The sequence below is a fragment of the Gossypium hirsutum genome, chromosome A08, assembly GCF_007990345.1.
Source record: "Gossypium hirsutum isolate 1008001.06 chromosome A08, Gossypium_hirsutum_v2.1, whole genome shotgun sequence".
NCBI lineage: Eukaryota > Viridiplantae > Streptophyta > Magnoliopsida > Malvales > Malvaceae > Gossypium > Gossypium hirsutum.
Window position 1 is genome coordinate 106,840,168 of NC_053431.1, and position 11,098 is coordinate 106,851,265.

Sequence of the window (11,098 nt, forward strand, 5' to 3'; positions counted from 1 at the left end):
ATTCGAAGTATCAATAAATCTCTTCTTTGGGCTCTTTAAAATGATAATTTTAAGCTGTTGCCTTGTTGAATGCATCTTAAAAATCCAACCATTTGACAATGGCGGAGTAAAAGAAAATCAAGAAGATCCAAGTTTGGAAGCTAAAAATTTGATGTTTCATAATTGCATTGAATATTTCCAAGAAATAACAATAATAATACCAAAAAGTAGCCTAGTAGAAGAAATCCAGAACCCATAAGCAAAACCCTAAAGCACTAGACTTTGAATTTCTTCTCTAAGCAAAAATACAAAAATTATTATTTATCCTCTAAAGAAAAGTTTCTAATAACCTTGATTTTTTAGGATCTGGTGGCCGAAAGTCCTCCAATCGCAAATCGGAGCTTGCTCGAATTTCATTAAACACACTTTCTCCTTTCTCTGCTTTAATTGCTCCCAGTGTGCTTCCAAGAACGTCCCCGGCAAGTCCAATTTCCAGAAGACGCCCTAGCTCCTCCCCACCCTCATGTATTAAATGCCCGATTTCCTTCAGGGATATCACATTTTCCATTATCAGTTTGGCAAAGATTTGACCAAGAAATTCTGCAGCTTTTGGAGCATCATTTACAGCGTCCTCCAATGTGCTGAGAACAGATTCAAACCTGAATGAAGAAACAAAAACGCATAAACTTAAAAGGGTTATTTATTATCAATCAGCAAGTAAAAATGTTGTTATTAGATGATTGATTCTCATACCCTTTAACGAGTTGAACTTGGCTCAGCACACCATCATGAGACTTTGTCAGATTCACAAGTAGCTTGGCCAACAGATCACGTTCAACATCTTTTCTCTCGAAAGAATCCATTACAAAAAGAGCAATCATTGAGGGATGGAAGCTCGGAGAATTCAAGTCTTTGATGCACAAAGCAACTTCTTTCTCATCTCTAGCACTGTTAAGAATTAAAAGAGAAAAATCCTAAGTACTTTGATAGGCATAACCAGGTAATAACATCTAATTCTGTAAATAAATCAAGGACAGCAGTATAAACATGTCAATAACTACCATTAAGATTTGCACTACTTGCCTCAAATCAAGCACATTATAAATATCAAAATTGTATTGCAATATATCTTAACCATACTGTGAATGACAAAACCTTGAATATCAACATCATCTAAGGAATAACTAAAACAATCCTTTCCAAAGCAGTTTTACATTTCAATTTTTCTGCTAAAAGTAGAGTGCATGTATACAGTATATGTTTATGCTTGTACTTGCATATATTGGAGGGAAACACTGAGGTTAGTACAAGAGAAACACTAAATCACACTTGAGCCAAGAGGATACCTGTAAAATTCTTTAATTGCTGCCATAGACATATCATTCAGACGCTCCTCAGACCAGCCCTTTTCTGGAGGAACATTTTGAGTGAAACTGGATCTTTGGCCTGCAGCAGAAGCTGCAGAAGATCTATCAAAGCTGTTATCGGGACCCCTATTACCAGAATTCAGGCCACGTTCCTGGGAGCTCAAGTGGTCATAAGTAGCAGGCACTGCAGATCTATCTGTCCCATATCTTGGAATCAGATCCTCCCTAGAACCATAAGTAGCTCGCTCGGAGGGAGCATTAAAACCATTCAAACCAGTGGCTACTCTTCTTGAATCTCCTGAAGCTGGAGGAACATCAGCTAAGGGAGCACTGGATACCCCTGGTGGTCCTCTAAAAGACATCCCTCTAGCAAGACCTCCCTGGGGGCCCAAAGTAATAGAATCATCACCCATTGGTCTTTGAGGCAAGGGAACTGACAAAGTCCTAGCCTCAAAAGACTGCCTGTCATCCATGCGAACATCCTGAGCACCAAATCCACGAACTTGGGCGGTTGGCCCTCTAAAACCACCCATCTGAGAGCCAAGGGAAGATAACATAGACCCTCGTGGAGCAAAATCCATGGGTGCTCTTCTTGTACCAGCATTGATGCCAGGACCACGAGCAAGCCTACTGGTTTGTGCTTGGCGCTCTTGAGCAGCATCTCGATGCACTTCCTCAATCTTTTTAGGTCCTTCAACTTTCCTCCTCTGTTGCCATTTATTCTTTCTCAGGTCAATGGCATCCTTCAACATGAATCTAACCCTAGAAGACAGTTTCATATTGTTTGACAACTTTGCCATCCTTTCAAAATAAGCATCCATATGCACCTTTGCTTTTGGATGGTCAATCATGTCTCCAATCGTACTCATTAATTTGCACAATGCCTCAACGTCTTCCTCATCAGGATTCTCATACTCACCAAGTAGTTTCTTGATGCATTCATGCATTATTCTCTCAGTTAACATTTTCTTCTTGTACAACTCCCCAATAAGTCTAATGTTACCTAACATTCGTCTCCGTGCCTTTATTCTCTTCTCCTCTCTTTCCTCTTCAGACTGCTTAGCCTCACCCTCTTCCTCAACTTTATTTGCTTCTTCTTGCTCTCTCTCTCCTCTCTCAAATTCCTCTTGGCACTTATTCAGTAGCAATCTCTTGAAAGTTATCTTTTCATTGTCTTCACGAAAATCAGGTAACTCTCCTGCCAGATGATAACAGAAGTTCGCATACATTTCACAGAAAGTAGGCTCCATCAAAGCTTTGTCAAAGATCTGTGAGATAACACCAGTGAGTGTAACTGCGTTGTCAACGTTTACTGCTTTTACCTGCTCAAAGAGCTTCTCAAAGTTTTGTGGAGTTAGTTTGTTCAAAATGGCTTTCAATTGTCTTTGCTTGGATTCTTCCTCATCAGTTATTATACCCACTTCATACTTCCTTTCAGCTTTGTGCATCATCTGCAAAGGAGTTTGTGGAGAAGGAATCAACCCCTTTTGCTGATAGTTAGAAGCTCGCTGCCATCTGTCTGAATCAGGATTATTGCGTGCCATACCTCCTTGTGGACCCATAGGTTGCATTGGGCCAGCAAGGATCCCTCCAACATATGTCAGAGGTGCTTGCCCACGTGGGTGCCGAAGAACACCAAAGTTTCCTCCTTGACCAGGCCGAAAACCTGCAGCAGCACCATAACCAAGATCAAGGCGCAAATCCCTTCCAGGGCCAAAAGAACCAGATTGTCTAATCCATCTGTCATCATCAGCCATTCCACCAGCACGGCAATCTTGTCGAGATCCACTGAATTGTCTATCCATTATTCTTCCCGAACTACCGTATGAATCACGCTCAACAAAGTGAGAAGCATTGGAATTGGTATTGGTAACCATCAAGGCCTCTACAATATCAGAAGCAATCTCAAATCCATTTGGAAGATCAGTACACTTTTCTGCAAACTTAAGCAGGAAATCTCTGGAATACTTCTTTGCTATATTTCCACTTCCATCTTTCTCATGATTTCCAAGCCTTCCATGAGCCTTTTCACCATTATCTGAAGTTCCTAATTTTGTTGTAGAGATATCAGCAGCATCTTCCCAATCATCTGGTTCAGCTTTTTTGTGTGCAATTTTCTCACTTTCTATGGCATCTGCATGAGGGGTCTCACGAGATGTCTGCTTCAAATTAAGACCGACGGAATTGCTTTCCGCACTTGCTACTGTCTCTTTCTTCTCCTCAGGGCCTTTATATGCCATATAGAGATCAGAAGTTGTCCCAGCAGCATCTGCTTTCTGAAGTATTTCTTTTCTTTTTTTCTTCCCTCTAATTGTATTACTTTTTGTCCTACCGACCTCTGGCACAGTTTTGTTTGAACTAGGCACCTGAACACCTTCCCTTTCGTATTTTAAAGTTGGTTCTGAGAGATCAACAGCTAGGACAGGATCAAACTGCTGGTCTGATGCAAAAGATTTAGTAACAGTGATTTCATTGCTACCAGCAGCAGAAGCAATGGTATTATCAACGTGAGAACCTTTAACATCTGTAGTTTCAGCAGTTCTAGAGGAAGAGACATCCCTACTATCAGTGAATCTCTCATTTTCTAAGTTACCCCCTACATCTTCATTCAGAACCTTCTGTGAAGTTCCTGAGGTTGGAACATTGCTGGTAGCTATTGCCTTCAAGGCAGATCCCTTATTAGACTTAAGCTCCTTAGAGTTCAGGGGAGATGGTTGAGAAGGAATCTCAAGAGTAGCATTATCTGTTAAGTGCTCTTCAAGTAAAGTTTTTCCTTCTTCAACCTTAATTCCACTAGTTTCAGGTTTCAGTTGCTCATCCTGAACCAGTTTCAAGCTATCAACATTACTTCCAGTACCAGAAACATCAGATGAAACACAGGTTAAGCCTTCTCTCTTGCTTTCTGTCTTCAGCTCCACGGAAGGAGTTGAATCATCCCTAACAGCTGATGATGATGTTAGAGCTGTTTTAGCCTCAATAGTTTCAGAAACTGCACTGCCGGAGGAAATACCATGCTCTGCAGTGTGGGAAGCCACATCGGTTGCTGACGTAGACTGTCCATCAATGTGTGAAAGAGCAGATAAATACATGCAAACAAAACATACATGTGGTTAAAAAAGAACTGTAAGAAAAACAAGAAAAACACCTGATTTGTTGGCTGAATAAGTCCTTTCTTGCACATTTTCTTCTGATGATCTTTTATAGAGATGGACTTAACCAAACTCTCCTTCCTACCTTCATTACTGGCAATGACATGCATAGACTCCTCAGATGTGGCAGCAGGGGCAGAGGATACAGAGTTAGATGGCAGGCTTTCATCCAAGTTAGTTGCTGGAACCACCCCGGAATGTTTAGCTGCAGCTGATAACGACTTGGATGTTAAAGATTCAGTTCCAGGTTTTGGCTGCTGTACAGTGCTCCCCTGACAAGCATCCAATTCCCTTTGAGCCTGAGATAAGCTAATCTCGCTAGCCGGAATTAAAGGTTTGAGGGACCTAACCTTTTCAACAGCAGGTAAGCTGCTTGACAACGAGGAATCTGCAACCTTTTCTCCAAGAGAAACAGAGGCTGGCTTAACCGTAACCTGTACCGAACCTGAGGGAGCAGAGGACAAAACAGGATGTGCATCATTTGCAGGCTCCATATTTGGTGATTCTGAAGTACCATGTGCAATATTTCACAGATTTATTACCTGGTACTGAACCATGGGCTGCTGCTGAGTTCATAAAAGAAATGTTCTGATGACCCTGGCTAACAGGATAGTTAAATCTCAGCCCTTGGGCATTAGGTGATATCTGGCTACTAGAGAATGGAAGAGAACTCGGTGGCGGATAAAACATGGAATTGGAATAATAGTTGATTGAATGAGAAGGTGCAAATGACGGAATTGGCTGGGATTGAGAAGGCACATTAGGATGAGACCTTGGACCTGATGGCCCACCTTCTGGATATGTATCTGTTCGTTTATCAAGCCTTAATTCTTCATGAGTGTCAGGATGAGTAATCTTAACAGGGGTAGTTTTACGAGGAAGACCAAACTTCCCTCCCTGCTGTTGAGGATACTGAGGGGCGATACCCATTCCCAAGTTGCCCAAATGGGGAGGAAGCTGCCCACCTATGGGTGGTGAGAAACTCAAGCCCTGACCCTGATGCATCCTTCCCTGAGGTGATAATGGATGAGCCTGAAGACCTGGAACAAAAACTGGCGGCTGCACCTGAGGTGCATTTCCCATAGGTATATGCATTGGCATTTGAATTGAAGTAGGAGACTGAATCGGACTCGGTCCCCCAAATTGCATGGAAACCTGTGGCTGGTGATTAAATGGCATCTGCATAGGGTTCAAGGGCAAACTAAGAAGGGATGGCTTCTGTGGCTGGTTAGTGGGGGATGCCACAGAGGCTTGTGCATCTTTTTTGACCTTGGACGCTGGATGAGCCTCCCCGGATTTAGATGGAACAGTTGCAACTGAATCATTTATTGGTTGCTGCTGTTTAGGAGCAGGAATTGGCATATCCAGTACAGATCTAAAAGAAGAATCATGGCATGCCTGCAAGTTAAAATACCATTCAAGTTTAAGTGAATTCCTAAAATACCAAAACCATATCAGTTCAAAAGAACATGAGATCAGCGATCAACATGAGCCCAAACATGTCATATTTGTATAGCAAGGTGATAAGTAAGTTAATATTATAAAACATAACCATGGTGATCAGCAAAAATGATCTTTAGCTTTATACGGTGGCAAATTTCATGGTTCTTGAAAATTGAAATACACAACAAAATACATCAATAGACAATTTACAATTTATGATAAGAGAAAAACCTGATCACGTTTCTGCTCATCCAAATTTGGGGGTGCTGAGCTAGTTCTAGCTGGAATCTGATGCAGATGGGGACATAACATCTGCTGTTAGAAACAAGGTTTTGAATGGGGGAAATGGAAGACCAACATGAGTATAGTAAGATACCTGCATTCCATTCATGAAACCAGGACTTATGGACCCAAACTGTAGAGAAAACGCTTTTGATGCATCTCCTGAAGCTGATCCATCATACAATATATTACAATAACTTTTCATATAATTGCAATAACTTATATCCAGTAAGCTTAGAACACTAGGCAATATAAAAACATACCCTTAATCGGAGTCGTGGGGTTATTACTATCAGAACTCATGGTGGCAGGTTGAGAAGTTGGAGCCTTTGGAACAGCTCGGGTGCTTCTCTGAGTGGTGGCCGATTCAGTCGGTTTGGCAGTACCACTTGCAATCGCTGCATCAGATGCTCCTATAAATGAAAATGAATGAAAATAATATCAATATAATCCTATTTTCTTCAATTATAATCTATAAACTCTAACAAGCTTAAAAGCTTTCAATCGTACCCTGTAACTGGGACTGTACGTGCGCACCATTTTGTACATTATGGCCAGAAGGAGCATTACCAGAATTCGCGTTACTAGAATTCACAGCAGGTGAAGTTCCTCTAGATTGCCCTCCTTGTGCATTGTTAGACTTCTTAAAACTATTGTATCATCACCACGCAACAACAACAACAACAACAACAACAACAACAAAAGAATCATTGATCAACCAAAACCCTAATCCTGTACAAACCCTAAACAAACTGCAATAAAAAACCAACAAAGCAAACCAATAAAGCATTTTACCTTCGACTGGAAGATGAAGAAAGAGACGGTGAAGGGGCAGGCACGCCGCCAGCACCCTTACCGTAAGCGCCTGAGGATGACCGCTGCTGATTAAAGCTTGCGGATCGCCCGGATTTTCGGTACTGTTGCTCGCTTTTATCGGACCTTGATTGATTGAAGGACATATATCCCACCCTTGATTCCACCTCCTATTTCCCTCCCTTTTTTTTTTCAATCCTTCTTTTTATATCTGCATCCAAACCGATAAACAAAAATGGAAATGAACAACATTACAATAGAGAAATATATATATATACATATATGTATATGAATATATTCATATACATATACATATAACACTCATAACATTCTAACAATACGACAATGAGAAATGGAGAATTGGGTTTCGATCAATGGAAGAGTGTACCTTTTTTTTTTAACTCAAAAGAGTATGCAGAGAGCAATAAAGATAGGGTTTTTTAATTGGGTAGACATTTTGATATACGTGCAGAATCAGAATCAGAAGCAGCAAAAATAAAAGTTTAAACCTTTTGTTTCTTTATTTTTTCTGAAGGAAGGAAAGAAAGTAAAAACAACAGAAGGGTGAAAATAAAAAAAATAAAAAAGAAGACTGAGTCATTAGTAGGAGAGAGTAAATTAAGTAACAAACCGGAAAGCAAGGTGGTGAAAAGTTAGATTTTTTAGGAGATCGTAACATCGAACGAGTCGTGGTTAAGTGAGAGTAATCTCCGATCTTTTCTTTCTGTTTCTTTTTTTAATTTTTAAATTTAAATTTTAACCCTTTTTTTTATACTGCCTTTTACCTCACTTATATCATCTTTTACCCTGGTTTGTTTTCCTTAAATTTATATTTTAAGTCTCTTTCCACTCGCCGCCGTGGATGGTTGTGGAAAATGGAAAGCCGATGATCTTTTTGGGGGATAATTATTATCCGTTTAGCACTCCAAGAGTTAGATTTTTTAGTGCAAAAATCCAAGTGAAAACGACATCAACTTTTGCATTTGGGTTTAGCTTTCACATTCACAAAGTCGAATTTAAATATGGTATTTATATTGATTTAAATTTGTAAATAATATCAGAATCCAATTTCAATTCCAATTTATTATCTTAGTACACCAAGTAAATATTCTTTCTTCTCTCAATTAACGGCTTCAAATTAATTTGTCAACAAATGCAACCAAGCTTGTAATTTCAATTAGCATTATGAAACAGCAAAACATCTGCGATGCCAATATTTGAACTGCAATAAGAACAACTACATGATTTGCATTATGTATAACATCCATAAATTTGTAGCTTCTTAAAAGTTTCCTCCACTGCAAACCAGGTGAAAGCCCTTGAAGATTATTCATATCGGTTACACGTTTGAACATAGAAATAGAAGGAAAGAACATGTTCAGAACAATATCTGCATCCATCATATGAATCTTAAGGATCGGTAGGGCAGGTTTAAGGAAAAGAAAATCGGAGAATGGGAAACAACACTAGCCTGTGAGGGCGGAGTTGAGTGCGCTGTGCACATCAATTCCAATTTGGGCTTCAGCTTTCTCCAAGTCGGTTGTGGCAGAGCTCAGCTTCGAGGTGAACTCTGCAAGCCCTTTCTGAACAAGGTTAACATCAAGTCGATCAAGTGGCACAGCCTCAACAGCTATTATATCTGCAAAAGAGTTGGCATGGATAAAAACAAAGCCGCTACTGACGAAATACTTTGTCATTTCACTTCCTTCGTGCACTGATAACACTCCAGGTTTCAGTTCTGCAATTGTTGCTACATGTCCTGGAAGAACACCCATCTGCCCAGTTGTGGCTGGTACTATAACCATGTCAACCTGGAAACAGAGAATTTAAGATACCCAGAATCCCAGCTAATTCATAAAAGACTATATTATCTATTCTTTTCCTTCATACACTACCTTTTTCCTGCTTGGCAAAGGCACCATGAAAAGTTGCATTTTTATTTCAATTTTCAAAGGCAAACCCATACCAAAACACAAAGAGTAGCACATAAATAAACACTAGTGGAGTGACAAAGGACTTGATATCAAGTCTTCAGTTGACATTAGTCTCAAGTTTGATCTCTGAATTAATCTCTTACCCCCTTCCCCTTATAAATAAAAAGTGGTATTTATGCAAAAAAAAACCTTTAACAGTTAACTTAGTTACTTGAGTGACCCGTTTAAAACGAAGGCATAGATATGGCCAGAATTACATTTTGAGAATAATAGGAGATTTCTTAGTGGCCTTTGGTGTTGGAACCTATCAAAAGAAATAAAGACAGAATGGAATGTTCGAATACTGGAATCAAATCATAGCAGGATTAGCAAACTTGATCAAGTATCAGTATTATCACCTTTCTTCAAGGAAAAAATATTAGTGATAGATAGATAGTAGTTTTGGTAGTTAGATGCAATCCTTTAGAATTACATATTTTCCCTCATTGCCAATCTATGCCCATGAGCTGAAATTAATTATCTTTATGCAAAATTATGAGGTTCCATTCGATGTCCAAAATCCAGAGCAAGGCAAATGCTTTTGAAAATTAAATAAAAATATATATAGCATAATAAGGAATACTGTGGAACTAAAATATGAACAGATAGGTTTTATATAAGCAAATCCAGCTTTCCGACACAAATGCTCCAGGTATCCAAGTGAATGCTTAGAAATATCATGATGGCAAGGCGTGCAAGTGCAAATACTAATAAAAATACGACCCTCACTCTCTATTTGTCTACTCAAGGATTTTAAGGACATTAGTTATCTGTGTTACTGCATTTTAAGTGCATTCCCAACGAACTCACAATCAAATAAGCCTGATATGGCCATTAACTTTTTCATCTAAAAGGAGTAGCCGAATTGGGATTGACAAGAAATAGACAACAAATAGAAAACAAACATTTCTTTTGGGATAAAGGAGTTGCAGCTAAAAGTCTAAAAGATATCCTATAATCAGTTTCTGAATACGAAAATCAGCAAAGGTAATACGAATACACTCTAAATTGCAGTGCAATGCCACAATCGGTTGTCTTGTCTTTCAGGGAATTTAATTTTGTTTCAGAATCTGTAACCCGATTTAAAGATTGCATTGAATGGTATCATTATTGGATAAATTCACCAATAGGAGTTGTATAGGGCAAATGTTTGAAATTAACAGTAACGCCATACAATTAGAGACCCATTCAGATCATCACCATTACAGAGAAGACAAAATAAAAGTAATTGGCATTGCATTCTATCGAAAAAACAACTAACATAATTTCAGCAAAAATAAAAAAATAAAGGTTTGACATTTTGCCTTGTACCGGAGAATAGCATGAAAATATTTATTTCCACAATCCTAATCCAAGAAAACAGAGTTGAAGAAAAATCGGAAATATCCCAAATAAAATTAAAAAAGAAAAAAAAAACCCAAATGTTACCTCTTTGGTGGCCAACTCAGAAGCATAAGGAAGGACGAAATTGACAGTAAGCTTGGAAGGAATGGAGGAAGGAGTGGGAGGACGAGGTTGCATGAAAGAGAGAGGAGTTTTAGGAGGGTCCATGTTGGGGATCACTTTAGTCCACGCCTCCGTGAATGTGGCATCCGCAGAGGGTGCCGCTGGCAGATCAGTGGAGAAGGGTCGAGCCCTTGCTGCCAAAATGGATCGACAGGCCAATAGCATCGATGCTCGACGCAACATTCTGGGAGGGGGGTTGGTGGTGATCGCTCGGCTATCGCAAGGTCGGAGACAGGGTGTGAGAAGAGGGGCCGTTCAGTCTCTGGCTTAACTCTTTTTCTGTTTTGGTACTCTGTATTTGTGAAGCGAAATTTGGGAATCTAAGAAAACTTAAAGCTGTTAAAAAAGATTACTCAGGTCGGGGTTCCGGGTTAACATATATTATAGTAATTTTATATTTAATTGTATAAATTTGATGTTTAAAATATTATTTTTAAATTCGTTTATACTTATAAAATTGTTAAATATACTATTTTATTTAATTTTTAGTAATTTCAAAACTTAACATATTTTAAGGGTTAATTGCACCAATCATTTACTACCAAGAATTCTCAAATTGTAAAAATTTTTAATTACATCCTCAAAC

At 39.1% G+C, this 11,098-nt stretch overlaps 2 protein-coding genes across 2 annotated transcripts; both read right to left on the reverse strand.

Moving 5' to 3' along the window:
- Positions 1-132: 132 nt before the first annotated feature.
- LOC107929662 (eukaryotic translation initiation factor 4G) lies at positions 133-7,756 on the reverse strand. The gene is made up of 12 exons (XM_041074354.1): positions 7,422-7,756; positions 7,016-7,244; positions 6,731-6,870; positions 6,484-6,633; positions 6,315-6,388; positions 6,170-6,226; positions 5,038-5,893; positions 4,846-4,940; positions 4,492-4,767; positions 1,326-4,399; positions 733-927; positions 133-638 (listed from the first exon to the last, which is right to left on the reverse strand). Exons 2-12 carry the CDS (start codon positions 7,177-7,179, stop codon positions 308-310), a joined length of 5,412 nt encoding a protein of 1,803 aa, XP_040930288.1. The 5' UTR covers positions 7,180-7,244; positions 7,422-7,756; the 3' UTR covers positions 133-307.
- A 419-nt stretch (positions 7,757-8,175) lies between these two features.
- Positions 8,176-10,849, reverse strand: LOC107929686 (ATP synthase subunit delta', mitochondrial-like). The gene is made up of 2 exons (NM_001327306.2): positions 10,435-10,849; positions 8,176-8,844 (listed from the first exon to the last, which is right to left on the reverse strand). The coding sequence occupies exons 1-2, from the start codon at positions 10,693-10,695 to the stop codon at positions 8,500-8,502; spliced, it is 606 nt and encodes a 201-aa protein (NP_001314235.2). The 5' UTR covers positions 10,696-10,849; the 3' UTR covers positions 8,176-8,499.
- Between the last annotated feature and the right edge of the window lie 249 nt (positions 10,850-11,098).

What these genes read in the sequence shown, in the direction of transcription:
- LOC107929686 (NM_001327306.2), bottom strand. Translation starts at nt 10,695, where the DNA reads ATGTTGCGTCGAGCATCGATGCTATTGGCCTGTCGATCCATTTTGGCA. An exon ending in CTGAGTTGGCCACCAAAGAG is followed by an intron (nt 8,845 to 10,434) that starts GTAACATTTGGG and finishes CTCTGTTTCCAG; the next exon opens with GTTGACATGGTTATAGTACC.
- LOC107929662 (XM_041074354.1), bottom strand. Translation starts at nt 7,179, where the DNA reads ATGTCCTTCAATCAATCAAGGTCCGATAAAAGCGAGCAACAGTACCGA. An exon ending in GTTTCATGAATGGAATGCAG is followed by an intron (nt 6,227 to 6,314) that starts GTATCTTACTAT and finishes CATCTGCATCAG; the next exon opens with ATTCCAGCTAGAACTAGCTC. An exon ending in TTATTCAGCCAACAAATCAG is followed by an intron (nt 4,400 to 4,491) that starts GTGTTTTTCTTG and finishes ATTGATGGACAG; the next exon opens with TCTACGTCAGCAACCGATGT.